The sequence below is a fragment of the Oratosquilla oratoria genome, chromosome 9, assembly GCF_046742065.1.
Source record: "Oratosquilla oratoria isolate Oo_2021 chromosome 9, ASM4674206v1, whole genome shotgun sequence".
Taxonomy (NCBI): Eukaryota; Metazoa; Arthropoda; class Malacostraca; order Stomatopoda; family Squillidae; genus Oratosquilla; species Oratosquilla oratoria.
In genome coordinates this window covers 47622386-47647199 of record NC_134785.1, presented here as the reverse complement: position 1 = coordinate 47647199, position 24814 = coordinate 47622386, and the positions used below count along the sequence as shown (strand labels likewise).

General features: G+C 38.5%; 1 protein-coding gene across 1 annotated transcript; it reads left to right on the top strand.

The window, feature by feature from the left end:
• The first annotated feature begins 78 nt into the window (after positions 1 to 78).
• On the top strand, positions 79 to 24814 carry LOC143028378 (uncharacterized). Its single transcript, XM_076190360.1, has 2 exons — positions 79 to 239; positions 18846 to 24814. The coding sequence occupies exon 2, from the start codon at positions 18881 to 18883 to the stop codon at positions 20000 to 20002; it is 1122 nt and encodes a 373-aa protein (XP_076046475.1). The 5' UTR covers positions 79 to 239; positions 18846 to 18880; the 3' UTR covers positions 20003 to 24814.

Below are 24814 nucleotides of genomic sequence, written 5' to 3'. Positions count from 1 at the left end.
TGATCTTAAAAATGCCTGGTAGCAAACAAACTTTTCAATTTCGTAGTGACATTTTCCACCGCTAGGGCAACTGATGACGTCAGTATTGCCAGAGCAGAGCGAGCAATACGACGGTGATTTTACATCGAGTGAAGAAGATTTATCGGATTTGGATGCCTACATCGTGCTCCAATGTGGGTGCGGTACAAGAGTACATGTACGAACCAAATTCAGATATCCAAACAAGACTCAAATGACAGGTAGGGGTTGAGTGGATAAGATTTTTGTGCTAAGACAGACATGTGAGAAAGCTTTAGGAATAGGTAAGGATGTTTTTGGGGTTTTATGGATTAGGAAAAGGCTTATAACAGGGTAGGCAGGAAGGTACTTTGGGAGGTAGTGCAGATATATGGGATAGGAGGAAAGCTGTTAGGAGCAGTCAAGATTTTTTATGAAAGTAGTAGAACTTGTGTTAGAATCAGAAATGGAGAGAGTGAGTGGTTTGAGGTAAAGGTGGACTCACAGTAATGTATTTGAATTGGACAAGTTTGGATTTAAGAAGGAAATAGGCAAAATATTGTTTAACAATAAGGTGGTCAACGAATGGAATAGACTTGGTTACCATGTAGTGAGCGCTGAATTTATTGGTTATTTTAAGAAACGGTTAGACACATATATGGATAGGGATGACGAGTGGTAATGGACGTGGAACTACCTAGCGTAGGCCTTATTGTCCCTTGCAATGTCCTTCATTCTTATGTTCTTATAGTTTTTGTCCATATTCTATTGATGATCTTTCTAAGTTCCGCTTCTTGTTGCTCATTTGTTTGTCGCAAGCTGAAATTTGTAAACACAGCAAACAAAGCTGGGAATAATCAGCAAGGTTATGTGGCACGGATATTTTGGTGAGAAAGTTTGAAAGTTGTACTTGTAAATGCTGAAATCAATCTCGTAATGATTTCAGTTTAGTATTTGTATATGCATGAATACTTTTTTATTTTTGCCATTAAAAGTAAGTTTTGGCGCAGTATATGTTGTTTTGGTACTTACACAATTATTCCGAAGCGAAATTAGTGTAGTTTTTTCGCTACGTCATCGTCGTCGCGTAGTATTGTCTTTGCTTGAGAATTTGCTGCACTATAAGTCTTTACAATTAAGCATTCATTAAGCTCTAATATGAAACTTGGGTTGTCTGATAGCTTGCGGGACAGCTTGATCCATCGCCAACTCGGCCCATCAACTGTTTGAGACACCATTTCATGTTTCAATAGATGCGAAGGTCGAAGAAATTAAAGTATAATAAAGTTGTGTACTCTAACCCAACCTAACTTATGTAACCTAACCATGATGGGTCGACTTGGTCAAGTAGGTGGGCCAAGTTGACAATGGGTTGAGGTAGCTTTACTCTCTTTCTCTCTCTCTCTCTACTCCAGTGGCTATCAGGACTGCAGTCCCTTCACCACTTTCACTATGCCTCTCCAGACCAGTTTGTCCTTTGCTGTTTCCTTCCAATTTTGTAGGTCAGGGTTAATGCGGGCCACATCATTCGCCACTCCATCGCTCCACCGGTACCTAGGTCTTCCCAGGGGGCATCTACCCCTTATACTTCCCTCCATCACCATTTTTGGTCATCTTGTGACCGGCCCACCTTGCCCTTCTCCCACTTGCAACATTATGCAGCCAAGGTAGCTACCAGCACTAAAATTCCAAGTTTGGTTTAGCCCTTGCTTGTTGCATATAAAAGACCTTTTCCTTACCAACAAAATGTTTTTTTTTTTGTTTTTTTTTAATAGCTTGAAAAATAAAGGATATACATTTTGAATTTTTCTGCAATTCTGATTTTTTAGCTTTGACTTAAAACAAGAAGTGAAAATAAAGGGTGGTAATATGTAAAGCTTTTGGCAAAGAAGTACACACAACCACTGGTCCAATTTTAATGAAATTTTGAATTCATGGGTCAGAGTCAGTGGAATAAGAAAATATAAGAAACTATCAAAAATGTATTCTAGCAGCAAAACCTGATGATCCAAAATATATTTTTTAGCAGCAAATGCACCCACATCACTAACAACAATCTTGAAGTTGCTCATTTCCAGGAAAAAAAAAAAAATATATATATATATATATATATATATTTATACACACACACATATATATATATATATATATATATATATATATATATATATATAAATATCTATATATATATATATCTATATATATATATATCTATATATATCTATATATATATATATAATATATATATATATATATATATATATATATATATATATATACATATCTCACATTAAAAAGTGAATATTTAGGTGTCTTTCCTTTAGATTTGCACCCGGTACACTAAATTACTACTGCGACTATCCAAATTTTTATTTGGATTCAATTCCTTAAGAACTGAATCAAAACTTCTAGAACAGGAAGACATTTTGAATCATCCGCATATGAATTGAACACTGCCAGAGTTCAAACTGAGGAGAACCCATTCAAAGGGGTCACTCAAAATGGCAGCAGAAACATTCCCTCCACAATGGTGTACCCCCTGCAGACTCACATGTACCTAGCTGAGTTGACCTGAATTCAGTACAATTTCAATGTACCTTATGGGCACAAATCCAGGAGCTTCTGTCAGGAAACATGGTAGATTTTAAGAAGTGCACACCTATGCAATATAGAAATAAAAAATTAAGTAATAATTTTGTAAATTATAGTACATCAATGTAATATACATTATTCTTGGCAGAAATCAATAACAGAAAAAGTTACTGATAGATAAACACAAACATGGCCACTTTGACTGCTTGAAACAACATCGTTGTTGCGGTAGTTGTGGAGGTTGAAAAATTAAAGTACAAATTTGTCTATGCTAAGCTAACCTACCGTACCTACCTAACCTAACCTCCATTTGATAATGCGGTATTTGTAATTCTAGAGGTCATTTAGCTTGTCATTGTCATCTTTGGCCTCTGAATCTGTAAAAACAAAGATGGTATCTAAAGGAGGTGATGCGACTTCAGTCGTTTGTGCATAGATTTTAGCAATGTTTTCTGTTATTGATTTCCACCAAGAAAAATATATATTACATTGATGTATTATAATTTACAAAATCAGTATTTAATTTCTAAGTATCTATCATGTAGGTGTGCACTTTTAAAGAAATACTGAAAACCCAACTTTTTCTTGCAACGTGTGCAACACAAAATTAATCCTTATGCAACAAATATGTTCTAGAGAAGATCCCCATTATTATGTCAAAACAGTTAATTGAGAAGATGAAGATGTATCACTCTGAACATTCTGATCCCTCATTCTTTCCCAAACCAGTGCCCCCCCACTCCCCCTACAATCTCAAGGGGATTTTTATTCTTTTAAGTGGTGGGATGGGGAGCTTTGTATGTTGCCTTGTCTGACAAGAAAATATGAAAATGTATGCTTTTGGGGGTCATTTTAATTTAAGGCACCTAAATTCATTTAATGGAATAAGCACCAGGGTTTTCAATTTAAGATTTGGCACCTGGTTGAAACACAGAGTAAAGCACCTATGTTAAGGAAAAATTCAATTTATGACAAAGATTTAAAGGATAATTTATTTATATTGTCCAGCTATATGGTCATATAAGCTTTCAGATGAGTTAGATGAGGTTAGGTTTGTTTACTTTATAATAGGTTATAAATAAGTTGCGAATAATAATAATAAATAATCAGCACCTGAGATATTAACAACTCAAGAATAAGCACCTGTCTTTTAATAATTTTAAGAAAAGGCACTTCAGTTGGTTTATCTTGAATTGATATGCATTAGGAAAAGGCAAGCATAAATTATTAAATTCGAAAAAGAAAGACACAGGTTCTTAAAATTGAAACAAACTTTGTTATGATGTCACATATTATTGTGTGAAAGAATATGTTGTGGACAAATAAATGTATACTCTGTTGTTGTGATTATTGCTGCATGAGAGCATGTTGTGTTACTGTTGGATAGTGTAATGCTGTTGAGTGTTTTGTACAATTTGCTGGTGTTTGTTTTGTGATCAAGTGTATTGATAAAACTTTGCCAATTTTGTGTTTTTTGTTTGTGTATTTTATTGGCAATCACAGTGTTTAGTGTTTGTATTTGGTCTGCTATGTTTTGAGGGATAGGTGTGGGGGTATTGTGTTTGAGTGTGTCTTGTTGTCTGATGAGGCCTTGGATTTCTGGTGTGAAATTGGGGTTGTGTGATTTTCTGTTGCCTCTAGGGATGTATCTCTTGTCTGCGTTTTGTATGGTTGTATTAAAAGTGTGCACAGCATTGTTTATGTTTGTGATTGGTGTACTGTTAAATGATTCAAAATGTTGTTCTGTCTCTTCAGTAAAAGCTTCCCAGTTAGCTCTCTTGTAATTGGTGTATATGTGTCTGTGGCCAACTGGGGTGCATCTTGTTTTGGTGTTGATGATGATTGGAAGGTGGTCAGAACCAAGGGTACCGACCACTCTCCATGATGTTGTTGGGGTTAGGCAGGGGGAGCAAAAGGTGATATCAGGAGAGGAGGGAGTGTAGAGGGCTTGGTGTGGGATATGTGTATGATTATGTGTGTTGTTCATGATAGTCAGTGAGTCAAGCTGAGTCTGTATTTCAAGCCCTCTGTCTGTGTCAGGGTAGTCGACATACCAGGCCGACGACTTAGCGTTGAAGTCACTGCCCATGATCAGGTTGGGGATTGATGCTAGTTGGCTAAATTGAGGCCTGAAGGTGTTTGGAACTGTGGGGGATGATTGGGGGGGAATGTACATGTTAACTATTGTCAGTGTTGATTTGTTGCCTGTGCAGATTCAAATGGATTGGATTTCTGTAGTGTTATCTGTGGTAGGGAGGAGAATTTTGGTTGTGGCGCTTGTGTCCACAAAACAGATGGAGTGGTGGATCAGGGTGATGAGTCCACTGCCATTGCCATCGATCCGGTCCTGTCTGATGGTGATGTAATTATGAAATGATGGTGCTTTGTGTGAGTGTCTTAGTTTTGTTTCTTGTATAATTGCAATGTGTATGTTGTGTTGTTTAAGAAAGTGTTTGAGTTCATGTTTTTTTGTGTTAATACCATCAATGTTGTGTTGTAATATGTTGATGTTGTGTGTTCTGTATATGTTGTATATTAACGTTTGGGGTTGAGGTTGGGATGTTAATGGGGAAGGTATAGGATTTGGGTTAGAGGGTGGGAAAGGAGAGATTGGGGACAAAGGAAGGGGAGTACTAATTGGGGATAAGGCCGAAGGGAAATTGGGAGTGGGTAAGGGTGCTAGCTGTGGTTGGGGAGGTGGGAGTGGGGTTACTGGGGGCAGGTAGAACATGTCCAAGTGTTTGTGTATTGGTTTGTGTCAGCAAGAGTTGTACAAGTGAGGTGGGCCCAGTTTTTGCACATATTGCACTGAACTGAGCCCTTTGTCTGTCTGCTCGAGGTAATGTGTTTAGAGCATGTTGGGCATGTATATTTTGTGGTGGGCCCAGGATTGCTCTCTACATCTCCGGCTAAAAGTAGAAGAGGGGTGATCAACGGAGAATCACCCCTTGGTGCAGAAAAACCATAACAGTGCATGTTGCAAAAAAAAAGGATTGTAGTACTCCCCAAGGCAGTTGTAGCTCCTCTTGGGGATCGGTGCCACCTGCGTAGAGCCGGTGGCCAGGGCTGGTTGCCACCGTTTGGCCCCCAACTCTTGGGGTTGGGGGGTGGTCCCACGACATAAACGCTGCAGGGCCTACATTTTTTCATACTGGCCTATTTCTATTAATAATTTTGAATATAAAGTTTGGGTTTTAATCCAGTTGTGCACAACTGCACAATATAGCATTAGAAAATTAAATATTAATTTTGTAAATTATGGGATTTTCTTGGTGGAAATGAAAAAAAAATACCTTGCTACAAGCTAATATACTAATGAAGTCACTAGCATAGGATCGGGATGCCATCTTGTTGTTTGTCAAGTGTTTACCCCTCGGTACTTCCGCCAGTACCTCATGAGGTATATATTCATGAAGGAATGATATGGAGTCGAAATCCATGCATTCCTTCAAGCTATGAGAAACCTTTATACCTCACAATCAGAAAGAGGCCAGCCAACAGGCCGCCAACATCCGTCACAATGACAATGATCCGGATGACATTTGAATTACAGGTACCGATTTACTAAATACAGGTTAGGTTAGAATAGATGAATTTATCATCCTTTCGTTTCTTTGACGTCGACATCTATCAAAACAAACATGGCATACCATTCATCCGGCATGATTTTGTTACTTATGAAATCTATTTTAGCTTTTTTTCAGTTCCGTCAAGAAAACTGCATAATACGTTGATATGATTTACAAAATTAATATTTAATTTTCTATTGCTATATTGTGTAGTTGTGCACAAGTGGACATTTACCATTGTTTGCCAGTCTCACAGATTCAATTCTTATCTATATCATTATATAGCTCCTATCATTCTTAATGTGTTGAACTCCATAAATATCACAAATTGATAGTAACATCAGTATGAATTTTATAAAGCATATTTTTGATGGGATGGGCTGGGGGCTGCCACACCTAACCTCTCATTTTTAATGTCATGGTTCAGAGTAACTCTTTCCTTGTATCAGTAGTGTGTGCAAACACCATACAAGAATTTAAGAACAAATTAGATATTGCGAAATACAAAGACGGGTCACTACGAGCATACCTCCACTTCCTGTACAATATAATTAGGAAAACACAACTAGGTAAATACTTATGTCACCTTGCGCTTGACGTTCTATAAGTTGGGATGCTGCTTCATTAACCATAGAATATTGGGTGTGGCTTTCATCCAATCAATGGGCCTAGCAGAAGTGGCCATGACATAGAGGAAAACTTTCCATCTTCTTTTGGTCTTGTTTCCATTTTTTAGTCTTTGACCCTCCAACCTATGCTTCAATTGAATGTTAATGTCAATATGTTGAAGAGGTCTTGGCTCCAGGTACATCATCCTCAAACAGTAAAATCTCTGGAAATGGGCCACATGCCAACATGATTTACTCCTGTCAGTACCCTTCAGTACCACATGTTGGTAGTTTACCCAACTACAAAGAGACAACCTTGAACAATCAGCATTCTCCCATGGTCAGAGACTATTCAAGAATGCAAATTGCTTTCAGCCTCTATCTGTCCTGTGGCCTTCCCACCTAAAATCTCCCCTTTACCATCTCTGTGATGCTGTCTCTTTAATACAATATTGTCTTGAAAAATACAATTGCTGGATGTCTAAGCGAAAGCAAACATATTGGTACAATGTCTCCCTCTTATTGGATATCTTCCCCAAAAATAAAAATGCTGGATATTGACTGAAATACAATACAATCATTAGTATCGCTTTCAAATGCAATCTATTTCAGTTACAACCTACATTACACAATAGTGAATACAGGTTGAATGAAGTTGAATAATGGTTTGTTATTACTGACCTATACTGGAATTGAAACCACAATCAAAATATAATACTAATATAGATTCCTAAATCTAACATTCTTGAAGGGAATAATAGCCATCCCAGACCACTTAGCTCACCATAAATACATACCATTTTGTATTTTACATTTTACAGATATATTTTGCAATACATACAACATCATTTTGGGTCTTTGAATTGCTCTGTATTACCATATTGAAATATAATATTCAAAGTTGGAAAATGAAAAATTGTGGTATTTCATAAAACACATTTGAAGATAATAAGAATATATATACATACCAAGGGCTTTTCCTACCTTATAAGGGAGGTAGCCAAAGTCAAAAGTCATAATTCCACTCCCATCCATTTCACTTCCATTCAACATCCTTCCTTTCCTCCCTCTTATGTTGGCTTCTCCTGTATGATGGGCCATCCCTGCTTCTCACCTATTGCCTTGGGTCAGAAGCAATGCAGCAAGACACAACACATCCACAGCAAGGCCCCTTTATTCAATCATTGATCCCCCAATCTCTCCTCTCATACAGAAACATTGAAGACAGGGAGCAATGTCAAAATAACATTCACACAAAACCACTCCCTAACCTCCCCCAACTCTCTTGCATGCATTGCTGTATCATCCATACACGACCATTCTCCACTCACCTTTGGCATCTGCCTTCTCCCTTCCTTCCTCAACAAAGATCCCCTTCCTGCTCAAGACCCTCAGTTGCCGCCTCATGTTAACTCCATCCAACTATGCCTTCCACACCTCTTTTACTAATCCTTCTTCACTTAGTCCATGTGTCCAAAATATCCCAATGATTTTTCAACCTTATCTCCCAACTCCTTTTCCACCCCCGCTATCCTCCATATCCCATTATTTCTCACTCTGTCCAACCTTGTAACCCTTATTATACTTCTCAGACATTTCTTCTCAAATATATTTAAACTCCTTCTCTCTTATATTCAATGTTTCTGCCACATACAGTGCTGTTGGCACAATCACCCCTTCATGCAATCTCCCAAATGTTTATTTCTCATTAGATTCTTTTAATCTCCCAAAGCAAATACTTGTTTCTCTCAATCTACAGTCTACCTCCACCATCACTCCTCCCTTCCCTGCCACATGCAACCCCAAGTATATAAAGCTATGCACATCCTCCAGCCTCTTTCCATTGATACTCACTTCCAAAATGCTGTCATCCTTGTGTTATTTCTTTGCAGAAGATGCAAAAATACTAAAGAAAGTAAGAACGGAGGAGGATTGCAACCCATTAACCTCTTCACTCCGGGGCACATCGCACGTCTGGCAGCATTAGTTGCCCGACTTGCGATGTTGCGTTATAATAATCGTATAATAAAAAATAAAGTCAGTGCTCAATCGTTCGTTCTCTTTCACCCGTGAATTTTGATAACCATAGAAAATATGATGAAGCCAGTTTAGAGAGAATGGAGGTTACGTAGGTATAAATATAATCAAGACGCCGATGTCGGCATTATCGCATACCCACTTGCTCCTCATGACGCCTACGTTGGCGTTACCGTATGGAAGTGGTTAAAATGACACCTTGACAAGATCTGAAAATGGACTCAAAAGTGGGAAGTGAAATTCAATATCAAGAAATGTAGTATAATGGAATATGGAAAAAGTAAAAACAGAATATCGACAGACTATAAAGTTGATGAAGAAGAGGTAAAAAAAGTAAACTCAGAAAAAGACCTTGGAGTGATGATCAGCAAAGACATGACATCGGACAAACATATTAATGAAATAGTTGGAGAAATCTACAATTTATTGAAGTCAATATAAGTGGCATTTGTCTTTTTGGATGAGGAAATGATAAAAAAAAATTAACTACACTAATAAGACCAAAACTCAAGTATGCAGCAACATTATGGACACCCAGTAACAAAAAGAATATAAAAAAATTAGAAAGAATTCAAAGAGCAACATCAAAACTGGCACCAACTCTTTCCAAAATGACATATGAACAAAGACTGTCCAAATTAGAAGGGAAAGAGGAGACCTACTAAATATCAATAGAATTATGAAAGGAATGGAAATCTTAGATAAGAATGATTTATTGAAATGGGGCAATGGAAAAACAAGAGGACACAAAAAGAAACTCAAAAAAGATAATTACAGAAGAGATCTGAAAACAAAAAGATAGCTTCCTACGCAGAGTCATAGATACCTGGAACAAATTAGGCAAAGAAACATTGTGTGCAAACACTATTCAAGATTTTAAGAAAAAACTTGATGCTGAAAGATACAAAGACGGGTTACCACAAGCATAGCCCCCTTCCCGTATAATACAACTAGGTAAATACACACACACATGTAAATGTATGTATAAGAAAATATTAGTACATACATACAAGGGAGGAAGCCAAAAAGGAAAAGGCATAAAATCATTTCCACCCATTCCTTCCCTAAATACACTCCACAACCCTTCCACCCTCCCTCTTATCTGAGCACCTCCTGGATGATGGGTCATCAATGCACCTTGTCCACTATCTGGGTCAGAAGCAGTGTCGCAAGACACAGCACATCCACAGCAAGGCCGCTTTATTAAATCAGCGACCCCCCCCTCTCCGTCCCCCCATGCATAAAAGGAGAAGACGGGGAGAAATCCCTTTGGGCTGCGTCAAATTTTGCTCACACATACTACCTCATCCCCCATCCCCCTGCCCATTCCACCTCATGCATCACAACATCATCCATATACAACCATTCTCCATTCACCCCTGTCTTCTGTCCTCTCCTGTCCTTCCTCAACAGACATTTCCCTCTTCCCCAAAGCCCCCTTCACCTCATCCTAGAACGTCCCCTCATGTTCACTCCCTCCACATCTGCTTTCCATACCTCTTTTACTAGTCCTACTTCACTCATTCTTTCCATGTGTCCAAACCATCCTAATACTCTTTCATCAACCCTATCTCCCAACTCCCTTTCCACCCCTGTTCTCCTCCTCACCTCATTTCTCACTCTAGCCTAGTAACCCCCATCATACTTCTCGGACACCTCATCTCAAGCACATTCAAACTCCTTCTCTCTTCCTCTCTTATGTTCCATGTTTCTGCCCCATACAGTGCTGTTGGCACATTCACTCCTTCATAGTCTCCTCTTAGCATCCATTCCCAAATGTCTATTCCTCATTACACTCTTCAATCCACCAAGGCATTTACTCGCTTCTCTCAATCTACATTCTACCTCCACCTTTTCCTGCCACATTTGCACCCAAGTATCTAAAACTATCCACTTCCTCCAGTCGCTCTCCCTTTATGCTTACTTCCAGTCTACTGCCACTAGTACATCTCATCACCTTACTTTTACCCACATTTATCTTTAGCTTTCTTCTATCATATACTCCCCCGAACTCTGTCACCAACTTCCTCACTCCCTCCTCCGATCCTGCCACAAGCGCAGTGTCGTCCGCAAACAACAGCTGGCTCACCTCCCACTTTTCTCCATTTTCTTTAACCATCTCCAATCCCTAACCCACTACCCTTGCATTTACCTCTCGCACTACCCCATCCATGTATAAGTTGAACAGCCAGGGCGACATAACGCATCCTTGACGAAGTCCCACCTTTACCTCAAACCACTCACTCTCTCCATTTCTAATCCTGACACAAGCTCTACTACTCTCATAAAAACTCTTGACAGCTCCTAGAAGCTTTCCTCCTATCCTGTATATCTGCATAACCTCCCACAGTGCCTTTCTGTCTACCCTATCGTAGGCCTTTTCCAGATCCATAAAAGCCCAAAAAACATCCTTCCCCTTTCCTATAGCTTTCTCACATATCTGTCTTACCACAAAGATCTGATCTACACAACCTCTACCCGTCCTAAATCCACACTGTTCCTCACCAATTACTCCCTCTGTTCCTCTCCTCATCCTCTCAATCAAGATCCTCCCATAAGCCTTCCCAACTACACTTAACAAACTAATCCCTCTGAAACTACTACATTCACACTTTTCCCCTTTTCCCTTGTAAAGTGAAGCTATACAGGCACTCCTTCAGTCCTCCAGCACTCTACCCTCTCTCCAGCAAACATTAAATAACCTCACCAGCCAGTCCACCATCACTGTACCTCCTTTTTGTAGACATTCTGCATGGCATCCATCCAGACCAGGTGCCTTACCTGCTTTCATCATCTTAACAACTGTCTTCACTTCATCCTTCCTTATTTATCCTCCATTTTCCTCACTCATCACAGTCATTTTCTTAGCATTTCCCACTGCAGCTATCTTTCCCTCCCTATCCTCCTTCACATTTAGCAACTCCCTAAAATATTCTGCCCATCTTCCCCTTACTGCCTTCTCTTCCATTATCATCTCTCCATCTGCACCTTTTACCTTTTCTTCTCTACTTGATTCGCCTCCTCTTCCTCTCTTAATTTCTTTCCAAAACATGTTTTTATTACTTTCAAAATTTTCTGTCATACTCTTACCCCATTTCACATCTACTCTCCTCTTTCCCTCCTTTACGTTTTGCTTTACTTCTCTTTTCTTTTCTTTGTAACTCTCATATGACTCCTTCGTCCTATTTTGTAACCAAACTGTGAAAGCTCGCTTCTTCTCTTCTACAACCTTCTTTGTTTCCTCATCCCACCACTCACTACCCTTCCTTCTATTTCCTCCTGCCCTTCTTGTTCCACACACCATCTTTGCACACTTTGTGACTCCCTCCTTGAACCATCCCCATTCCTACTCCGCACCTAGCTCTACTCAATCCTTCACTCCCTTCCACTCCTCCTTCAGCTTCTTCTTGTACTCCTCCTTTTCATTTTCATTTAAAGAGTTCACTCTAAGCACCTCCCTACCTTTTGCCCCTTTCCTCTTTCTCCATCTATCCTCCACTCTCAACTTACCTTCCACCAAAAAATGATCTGATATTCCCCCGCCCCCTCCCCGTAGCACCTGTACATCCTTAACTCTTCCTATCATAATCCTATTTACCACAAATAATTAATACACAAACACACACACACACATATATATATACATGTATAAGAAAATATTAGTACCTGATGATTAACACGAAAGCCAGTTGTACAGATTATAAGGTGGATTTGAATAGGTGTTTAATTGTGAGAATAAACACCTTGTGAGATCGAAACCTTTATTAGTACTACGTTTCGCTTGTTACAGCTTTTTCAAGTACAGACATGACACACACTCTGAGCACACTCTGAGTTTAGGCACATAAAGGAGGTTTTTCATAAATTAAAATATCCAGAGTGCATCATCCACCAGTGTAAGAAAAAGGCACTCAAAATAATGGAAGGGCGGGAACCAACAAAAGATCCAGCTAGGAGGCTTATCCTTCCAGCCAGCAGCGTCACCGCCACCCTCATCCGGACACTTGGGCGTTGTAACATTCAGGTAGTGGGCCAGTCCAGCAGAACTATCAAAGAGCTTTCAAGAAGGAGTGACAGCAAGGACGAGATGTGGGGAAAAAACGCTGGTGTCTACCGCATACCCTGTGCTGGATGTGATAAAGTATACATCGGCGAGACTTCCCGTGACCTGAAGACCCGGATCCGGGAGCATCGCTACGATTCCCGGAACAACATCACCACCAACGCCTGTGTTATCCACCGGAACACCAACGACCACCTGATGGATTGGGATAACGCAGAACTTCTGTTTAGTGAACCAGACAGGATGAGGAGAAAATGCCTCGAAGCGGCCGCCATTCAAAGCTTCAAAACCATTGAGCAGAACAGAGGCATGTTTAACATCGCCCCTCCTATAATCCATCTGTTACCCGCATTAAATAAATGTATGAAATGTCCCCCTTAGTCCACTTCAACAAACTGTCCGAAATGTCCTCCTTTGTCTCCACCAAGTCCCACCCGTCCCCCTCCTCCCCCTCCACCTACCACCCACCCGTCCCCCTCCTCCCCCTCCACCTACCACCCACCCCTCCCTGATAACCTCTCCCAGTTCCTTCCCTGTTGGCTTATATGTGCTCAGAGTGTGTGTCATGTCTGTACTTGAAAAAGCTGTAACAAGCGAAACGTAGTACTAATAAAGGTTTCGATCTCACAAGGTGTTTATTCTCACAGTCTTGTCGGCTTTTACCATTGTGATTCAGGTGTTTAATTCTTCTTTTTTGTTTATCTCATGACTTATCAGCAGTGCTACTCCTTCTCTCCCTCACTTCCTTATCACTCCTGATGCCCTACCCACCCCACTCCCAAAATGAAAACCACTCTTTCCTTTCAACTTTGTACAAATGCATTCACCTTTTCACAAACATATAATCAATCTCCACTGTTACACTCTGTACCACATCCACACATAATTAATGACCCAGTTACTATTAATTTGATTGGAGTCCTTGTCCCAGACCTTTCTATGCTTTGACATTTATCAGAAGAAAAATTTAGAGTGGAGGATCCGTAACCCCATTACTCTGTCCCAATTTCTTTCTTCATCATTCATGAGACCATGGTGAGAAAGATAATGAGGCAATCATAGAAAAACTCAATGGGCACATAAAAAATCTTTAAGGAAATAGCAAAATTGGATGGATGGATGGATGGGGTGAAGGGGGCTTTTGGGAAGAGGGGAATGTCTGTTGAGGAAGGACGGGAGAGGACAGAAGACAGGGGTGAATGGAGAATGGTTGTACATGGATGATGCTGTGATGCATGAGGTGGAATGGGTGGGGGGATGGGGGGTGAGGTAGTATGTGTGAGCAAAATTTGATGCAGCCCGAAGGGATTTCTCCCCTTCTTCTTTTCTGCATAGGGGGATGGAGAAGGGGGGGGGGTCGCCAATTTGATGAAGCGGCCTTGCTGTGGATGTGCTGTGCTTTGCGACACAACCTCTGACCCAGGGCGGTGGACAGGGTGCATTGATGACCCGTCATCCAGGAGGTGCTAAGAAAGGAGGGAGGGTGGAGGGGAGTGGAGTGTATTTTGGGGATGGAATGGGTGGGAATGATTTCATGCCTTTTCCTCTTTAGCTACCTCCCTTGTAAGGGGGGAAAAGCCTTGATATATGTATGTATGTATGTACTACAGAATAATTTAGAAAGTATCTACCTAATGAATGAATGAGAGCTTCATTCCAACTTATGTGCTTGTGCTTCACTGATCTTTCAGAATTGTACAACACAACCTCAAACCATGACAAAAGAGGAGGAAATGTTGTATTACTGTAAAATTTCTTGTTGAATTGATACCATGGTCAGTTTTTTAGGATTTTGTATGTGGGATTCTTTTGTTTCTTAAGGCACCAATAATGGGAACTTTTAAGGTGGAGAGTATAGCTGACCATTTTCAAAATTGTTGACACCCTCACCACCTCCATTAGGAGGTGAAGCCCAAGATCTCTCTCTATAAACCTGTAGAATAAGTCATCCTTCCAGTCTTTTTTGTACTTGCCATGATTAAAAGGAGCTTTCTATTTAAAACCTTCATTTGAGTGTTTAAGTTGATTGGTAGCAGACATTATAGGCTTGTAAGCATGTTATTAAACATAAGTAGACACATTTGGTATTTCCTTGAGTGTATGTAATTGAAATTGACAGAGAATCATTGATTACCTTGGTATCCCATACTCGTATATGTGAGAAATAATTAGGGAATTCAGAAAACTAAGGTCTTATGAGCCATTGTAGATAGGATTATATAGAAGGAATTTTTTTCATTACAACAGAATTTGAATCCTAGTCATGTGTTGAGGGTCTAAGTGAATTCCCTGACAACACTTCACCAGCAACAATTCATTGACAACAAATCATCGACACGCTCAATTCATCGATATACACAATTCATCAGAAAATAAAAATATTCTAATTTGAAATATATAACTAAGTCATATTTTCATCCTTGAATTAGCATATTCTTATCTTTGATAATGAAATAATTATCTTCATAGCCTTTATTTAGGATAGAGTTTCTTTTCATAGTATTTATTAAGAATAGTTCAAATTATTAAATGACAGAACTATTGAAAATGGCAAATTAGCATAAACTAAACTTAAAACTATAGATTGGTCTACTTAAAATCAGAAAGCTAGGTTATGGCCCGCAAATAATCAACAACATTGCTATATGAAGGATATCTTTCTACAATATTTTTTTTATCTGTTTAGAAGGGTCACAATATTTCTTTCTTTGTGGTTGAAATGAAGTACCAGCCAAGTATTGATCGACTTTGACTTCAATATAGTTTTGTTCTTTCTTCAGGCAGTCGAAAAACTTCCAAATATTGGGGTGATGTCCAGCAACCTGTGTCTCAAATGTCCCTTATTAAGGACACAATAATGGTAAAACCATGGATAATGAAAATACCAGCAGTAAATAGTCATGCTGGCAATATCAATAATATCAATGTCCATGAAAATGAAAATAATTATAAGAATATATATAAGAATTAACAAGAAAAATATCGACACCAATTGTAATGATAGAAATAATGATGACATAGAAAATAAAAACAACTAAATAAATGAAAATATGAATAAATATCAACAATGATAATATCACCAGTTATAATGAAAACATAGAAAATGAGAACCACTGATGTAGGGTCTATTGTTGTCAGGTTATCCGGAACTGAATGAACCATCCACGACTGAACTGTCCGTGGGAGGTTCCACTCACATCTACATCCTCTGGGTCTCCATTCCTTGATTGCGTATGAATATTTGGTTCTGGTCCATTTTAAGTCTCCTGTCCTCTTGTTGATGTTGATGACAGAAAATTAAAGCAACTGGACCAGAACCAATTCTTCAGAGGATGTAGATGTGAGCAGAACCTCCCACAGACAGTTCAGACAGTTGCAGATTGTTCAGTCAGTCCCGGATAACCTAACGACAATATATTGACCCTACATCTGTGGCTTTCATTTTCTATATTTTCATTATAATTGGTGATGTTTCTGAAAATGTTTTACATACATACATAATATACCAAGGCTTTTTTCCCCTTACAAAGGAGGTAGCCAAAAAGAAAAAGGCATAAAATCATTCCCACCCATTCCATCCCTAAATACACTCCACTCCCCTCCATCTTCCCTCTTATCTTAGCAACTCCTGGATGATGGATCATCCCTGCACCTTGTCCACTACCCTGGGTCAGAGGCAGTGTCGCAAAGCACAGCACATCCACAACAAGGCCGCTTCATTAAATCGGCAACCCCCCCTCTCCGTCCCCCCATGCATGAAAGAAGACAGGGTGAAATCCCTTTGGGCTGCATCAAATTTTGTTTACACATACAGGTTGACATTCAAAAATCTGGCAACCTCGGGACCTGAGGACTGCCAGATTTTTTAAAATGCCGGATTATTGAAGTTTATAATTTTGTATGGTGTACCCTGTATATATTTAAAGAAAATTACCACCTGAACAGTCCTTTAATGGAAAAAATAAACACAAAGTGAAAAGCAAATGAAATTTTATTATTCACGAACTAAATAAAATACAGTAAAGATACAGAATTTTAATTAAATCTTAATAAAACATATAAAACTGATCCTCCGAAGAATTTTAATTAAACTAAATGAAATACTCTGTACTGTACTTCTTAGGAAAGAAGCTAAATAGGAGATGGGCTTTTTACACATAATTTTAATTCAATTTTAATTCAACTAAATAAAACTGATCCTCCTAAGAATTTTAATTAAACTAAATAAAATACTCTGTACTGTACCCTGTACTTCTTGAGAAAAGAAGCTAAGTAGCAGATGGGCTGTCAGGATCATCTTCATCATTACTGACAGTGACATCATCGGCAACAGGAACAGCTTCAATTAATGAAGGAACTGTTGATTGTGGTGACAGCACATCTGGTTGACTAGAGGTTGATGGCAGAGGATTATCTAGTGTGGACACTGCTGCTGCTGATGATGCTTCCTGCTTCCTAGCTATATTCTTGAATATCTCATCCAGTGTCTGTTGCTTCATAAACTTTGGTCTTTCTTTAATAAGTTTATCTTGGAGCAAGTAAACATTCATGATTTCTTGTTCACTTATAAAACTTCTTTGCTCTAGCCCAGCTAGCAGTTCAGTTGTCAACGCAATTAACCTGCCAATAGAAATTCTTTCCCTCAAATCTCTCATTTTCGTCACTGCTTTCATCTTTATCACCACCTTTACAGGCATTTCCCTCTGGATTTTTAACCATATCTACAATTTCTGAATCAGTGTAATGATGAACTGTAGGCACATTATCATCAACATCCATCCATTCTGTTAAAACATTTTCCTTTAACCTTGATGAAAGCTCCTTGGCATCAGGATTAGTTACATCTTGGAAGCATGAACCAACAGCTAATTCTGGCATAAGCAGCAGCTCCAGAAAACAGTGGCACACCAACGCGGGAAATATGAAAATGCGCTCCTGAAATCTGTCCCGGATTTCTGAAGGTTCCGGATTTATGGCTGTCGGATATTTTAATGTTAACCTGTACTACCTCACCCCTTATCCCCCCCCCCCCATTCCACCTCATGCATCATATCATCATATACAACTGTTTTACATACTTAACCAAAAACAAATAATTCACTTGAAGGATAGCATAGGACATTTGAGACACAGGTTGCTGGACACCACCCTAATATTTGGAAGTTTTTTGCTTGAAAAAAGAACAAAACTATAATGAAGTCAAGGTTGATCAATACTTGGCTGGTACTTCATCTCAACCATAAAGAAAGAAATATCATGATTCTTCTGAACAGAAAAAAAACATTGTAGAAAGATATCCTTCATATAGCAATGTCGTTGATTATTTGTGGGCAATAGCCTATAACCAAGCTTTCTGATTTTAAGTAAACCACTTTATATTCTTAAGTTTAGTTTATACTAATTTGTCATTTTCAACAGTTTCATTAAAAGATTTTAACTATTGATAAATACTACGAAAAGAAACTCTACCTTGTTTTTGTAATACTGTATCCTAAATAAAGGCTATGAAAGTAATTGTTTCATTATCAAAGATAAAAATATACTAAATCAAGGATGAAAATATGACTTAGTTATATATTTCAAATTAGAATATTTTTATTTTTCGATGTATTGTGTATATCGATGAATTGAGCATGTCGGTGAATTGTTGCCGGTGAATTGTTGTTGGTGAATTCGCCGGGTCCCATGTTTTGAAAACATTATCGCATCTGATCTAGAGGTCTTTCATTTAATCTGGTCTTGCAGTCTTTGCTGGAGGACATGAATACCCATGAAGCTTTGAGTAGATAGGTTATGCCATAAGTAATATAAAGACCTCAACACAAGACTAATATTACATTAGATATGATGTCCAAGACAGATGAAAAACCTTTTCAGCATGACATTTGTGATGCAAGTTTCTCACCAAAGTGTAATCTCAAGTACACTTGAAGAACCAATCCAGGAAAAAGGTTTTACAGTGTGATTTTTGTATTGCAGGTTTCTCACAAAAGAGCAGGTTCTAAGTGCATGTGATGACTGACACAATAGAGAATCCTTTCCAGTGTGACCCATGTGATGCAGGTTTCTCACAAAAGGGAAAACTCAAAAGGCATGAGATGACCCACACAGGAGATAAGCCTTTCCAGTGTGACCTATGTGATGCAGCTTTCTCACAAAAGGGTAATCTCAAAAGCCATGTGATGACCCACACAGGAGAGAAGCCTTTCCAGTGTGACCTGTGTGATGCAGCTTTCGGAGATAAGAAAAATCTCAAAAGGCATGTGATGACCCACACTGGAGAGAAGCCTTTCCAGTGCGGCCTATGTGATGCAGCTTTTTCACAGAAGAGTACTCTCAAAAACCATGTGATGACCCACACAGGAGAAAAACCTTTCCAGTGTGACCTGTGTGATGCAGTTTTCACACAAAAATGTGCTCTCAAAAGCCATGTGATGACCCACACTGGAGAGAAGCCATTCCAGTGCGGCCTATGTGATGCAGCTTTCTCTCGAAAGAATACTCTCAAAAGACATGTGATGACCCACACAGGAGAGAAGCCTATCCAGTGTGACCTGTGTGATGCAGCTTTCAGAGATAAGGGAAATCTCAAAAGGCATATGATGACCCACACTGGAGAGAAGCCTTTCCAGTGCGGCCTATGTGATGCAGCTTTCTCACACAAGAATAATCTCAAAAGCCATGTGATGACCCACACAGGAGAGAAGCTTTTCCAGTGTGACCTGTGTGATGCAGGTTTCACAGATAAGAGAGATCTCAAAAGGCATGTGATGACCCACACTGGAGAGAAGCCTTTCCAGTGCGGCCTATGCGATGCAGCTTTCAGAGATAAGAGTGCTCTCAAAAGCCATATGATGACCCACACAGGAGAGAAGCCTTTCCAGTGTGACCTATGTGATTTAGCTTTCTCTCACAAAAGTGCTCTTAAAAGCCATATGATGACCCACACAGGAGAGAAGCCTTTCCAGTGTGACCTATGTGATACAGCTTTCTCTCGAAAGAGTGTTCTCAAAAACCATATGACAACCCACACAGGAGAGAAGCCTTTCCAGTGTGACCTATGTGATGTAGCTTTCTCTCGAAAGAGTGCTTTCAAAAGCCATATGATGACCCACACAGGAGAGGAGCCTTTCTAGTGTGAACTATGTGATGCAGCTTTCTTACAAAAGAGTAATCTCAAAAGCCATGTCATGACCCACAAAGATAGAAGACTTTCCAGTGTAGCTTGTGTGATGTAGGTTTCTCACAAAATGGTACTCTCAAAAAACATATGGTGACTCACACAGGGAAGAACCCTTTTCAATGTGGCATATGTGATGCAGCCTCGTCAAAAAATTGTGCCCTGAAAAGTCGTTTGATGACCCACACAGGAGAGAAGCCTTTCCAGTGTGGCCTATGTAATGCAGCTCTTGAACAAAACAGAAATCTTAAAGCTCACATGATGACCCACACAGTAGAGAAGCCTTTCAAATGTGGTCAGTTTGATGCAGCTTTCATACAAAACTGTTATCTTAAAGTTCATGTGATAAACCACGCAGGAGAGAAGCCTTTTCAGTGCGGTAACTGCAGTGCAGCTTTTTCACGAAAGTTTAGTCTTAAAAGGCATGTGATGATCAACACTGGAAAGAAATCTTTTCAATATGGTAATTGATGCAGATTTTTCAGAAAACTATTCTCTCCAAATCCATATAAAGATTCATACAGGAGAGAAGCCTTACTAGTGTGACTTTATTATAGTATTGTGCTGCTGCTTTCTCATGAAAGATTCATCTCAGGAACCATGTTATGACCCATACTTGAAAGACATTTTCTTGTCAGTGTAAGATAGGGAGCTTTCACAGGTGACAATACTCCTGCATTAAAACCATACTAGGTAGGGAAGCCTTCTCAGTGCGACATTTTCTCTTCATCATTCTCATGTAAGAGTACAGTATCCTGAAGATAATTGTTAGTATTGTGGTCAGTGGCTTACCAGCACTTCTATCCAAGTGATCAGTATGAAATAACTGTCTAACATTATGTCTAGTTAGTCAAGGTGAGTTCATATATGTATATAGTTTTCTTTGGCCATTCATGTTGGCATCCTGTGTCATAAGTGGTTTTTAAAATGTGCTCTTCATAGTTTCATTAGTTTACTTTGTATAATTGTGGATGGGAGGATTGACCTTAGATTTGGTGCAGTGTGATTATTATTTGAGGGAGCAGATGAGAGAAGTGTTGTGTAAACTGACTATTCTAGTAATACAATATGTGGTATTGTGAGGGAACACTAGTAAATGGGAGAAACAAAATTCTGTGCCAGAACCGTAAATGCCACACACTCATGTCACAACATCACTAAGGGCACCACTAGCTTCATGATCTGAGTACTGTTTGTATTTGTTTAGAACTAACAGGCTGTATTCCAATGATATAGTATTTATAAAACAAAATCAAATAGTATTTGTAATACAACTTACAGTATATAAAGAAAAAATATAAATTAGGCTATTGTAAAGATATAAAGAATACAATTAACTCTTGACAACTTGTATAGAAATTGTTTATTCATATGGCAATTAAAGTTTCTCCTTTGGTTTGTTTAGTACAATGAGGCTGCATTAAACCAACATGGTATTTTTTAAAGTTACAAAATAATGTAAGTAAATCACTTGTATCATGAATGTAATATATTTTGTATAATGAAAAAATGTAGAAAAATATTAAATTATTTTCAACTTGTGTGAAATCCAAATGTACTTATGGTAAACTGTGACTTTAGTGAGTATATTTTTCTTGTTTATGGTTTAACTAATACTTTATCAATTATATCTTCTTTTCATTAAAATGTTTATTACAGTATAACTGCATTGTGTTCCCATATATCACTTTATATCTTACTAATCATTAGTACTATTTCATATTCAATTTTTATATATACTTTTTCACAGTGCACAAAAATGATCATAGGGTTTTCTTTGGTGTGTTCAGCAGTACCAGACTAGTACAGCAATATAACACTGTTCAAACTTGCAAAATTATTTTAGTATCTATTCAATAAAAGACACTTTTTTAAGATTGTGAAAAATAAATAATATTTTAGTGCCTGAAAACTCAAACTGTGTGAATGCTGGCCTACTTGGGCTCCTTCAGGTCTTTTAGCACTATCTGACTAATTACAGCTGTATGGAAATAAGAAAAAATAGCAAGATGGATTATGGATATTTTTAATATGCAAGAGGGGCTGAATGGAGAACTGAACAAAATTATCAACAAAAGATAGATCAGAGAAAAGAAAGAGAAATATCGATCATGTGGAGGAAGCTATTCAGAGAAGTAAAAGTACTAAAGGGGCCATGCACAGACTAGCTTCAGAGGCAGCAAACAACATCTTTGGAATATAGAAATGGAGAGATTAGTAAGTGGAGATACAGAATGATTAAAAGAGTTTTTTTTTTTATCAAGATTGTTACTTTTCAAAATTATGGCTGAGTAAATTCATCTGTTGACATTAGTAGTGTACCAGAAATTACGAAGGAAAAGGTATTATCTAAATAGTATGAAATAAGAAAGAAACAAAGGTAAGATGGGATGGTTGAGTAAATTCATCTGTTGCCATTAGTAGTGTACCAGAAGATACAAAGGGAAAGGTAGCGTTATGTCTAAATAGTGTGAAATGAGAAAGAAAAAACCTAAGGAAAGATGGCATATCGACAGATCATCTGAGGGTTGCAGGGAAAGTCGAAGTTCATTATAGATGTGTGTGTTGCGTGTTAACCCTCACCCTCAGTGGATCTTATTATGTTTATGTAGTTGTCACATTTCTCACAGAGTAATTCATTGATGATCTTTTTCAGTTTCAACCTATTCTAAAGCTTAAATTTTTATTTAATTATCTCTATTTTCAGCACATAGTTCCATGCAGATGAATTGGCTAGATCTTTTTCCTAATAATTTGTAATTTCCCTCGTCTTTTATTCTCCTCATTATTCTATTAGTATCTGAAAAAAATGCAAATGTACTTTGCCATACCTTCCATCATATTTTTTATAGCTCAAGAACAAGGTAGGTGCCAGTGAGGACCACTGTTGGACTCTGCTAGTTGCCGTCTTTCACAATGACATCTAATCCTCCATTGTTTCTACTGGAAACATTTTATCCAATCATACAGATGATCTTAATGTTCTCCTGCAATAGGCTACAGTTTATAAAGTACCAAATGGGCCTAGTGTTGATCTAAGAACATGCAATCCATCCAACCCTCCCTCCCTCGTTCAGCATATCAGTCACTCTTGAGTAAAACATGAACAGGCTCGATACACGTGATCTTCAAGACGATGTCATGAGAGGCAATGAAGTCACATGTCAATGACGTCATAGGAGTTGATGACCTCTGTTATGTCTTTGTTTTTCCGTGCGTGTCAATCAGTTTCTTTGTAAATATCTGTCCTTAGTAAGGGTAAACTAAACACATGCTTCCTATAACACCATATATTATACACTGTCTATGTTTACGTCATGGCGCTTCAAGTGTGCGTGAAAATATCAACAAAATTAAAAGGCGTGTATCACTATGAATCTAAACATTGTTTTAATCTGAATACACTACAACTTCATGTAATGACGTCATAATGATCAGTACCAGAGAGTATTTAGTGATGACTTGGTTTCTGTTAATCAGCTGTGCTTAGTCATTCACTTTAATGGGACAACAGCTGAAAACTGTGACGTGAGCAGGTGTTGAAACAAGCACACAACAAAATGGTAGAGAAATTGCATCTATAATTCTAGGAGATGACCCAAATGCGTATGATTTAGTTGAAGATGTGGTTAGGTTAGGTCAGTACAATACACACATGCTGTGTGTGTGTGTATGTTCGTGTGTGTGTCCTCTCCTGTTCATCCTTTAAAAGATATGATATTGTAGTGGTTTTAGTTCGGAACAACCGCAGAACAAATTAAAATAAACACAAAAGAATATCTTATCTCTTTTTCTTTAGGTAATTAGCCACAAGGTGCGACACTAGAAGTGTCACATGAGAAATATGGGTGAAGCTCGGACTAAGGCCACAGCTTAGTGGAGCTTATTAGTTGTAGCTGGACGGGGAGTCTAACGTCAGAGAGGCGGTAGCAGTTGATGATGGCGAGGCTCGATGGGCCGGCTAGAAGACTGGACGAGATGTTGTTTCTGCGCTGGTCGGTACTGTTCTGAGTCGTATGGCCATTTTTTACATTTATTGATTACAAGAAGTACATCTTGCCTGGGTCTCTACCCACTACTCCTAGAAGGCATACTAGTATGTCAATGTATTTCTGCCTCTGAGAAAGCAAATAAGATTCTGGGACTGATTGCGCGATCTTTTGATTTCAAAAGTCCATCACTCATTAACAAGCTATATAAATCGTTAGTTCGTCCACATTTGGAATATGCTGTTTCCGTATGGTCACCGAATCTCATTAAAGACATTGACAGACTGGAAAAAGTACAACGGCGAGCCACAAAACTGATTCCAAATATCAAAAATAAATCATACGAAAATCGACTAAAGCACATGAATCTGTTTTCCCTAAAAAAGTGTAGACTCAGAGGTGACTTGATACAGGTCTTTAAGATTTTAAAGGGAATTGACAACATCAAAAGTGACAAAATTTTCACATTGAATGAGAATCAGACAAGAAACAATGGTCTCAAACTGTCCGGAAATAGATTTAATTTGGAAGTAGGTAGAAACAACTTTGCCAACCGTGTAGTTAATGAATGGAATAAACTTCCTGCACAGGTAGTGCAATGTAGTTCAGTTCGAAGCTTTAAGAATCATTTAGATAAATACCTAAGTAAGATGCTGTAATGATTATAATTTATTTTATATTATTTGTTTTTGTTTTGTTATCATTTGTCTGTCTGATTTTCATTTATTATTCAGGGATTAGCATGTTAAGTGCAGTAGGGAAGGCTTATGGGAGGATCT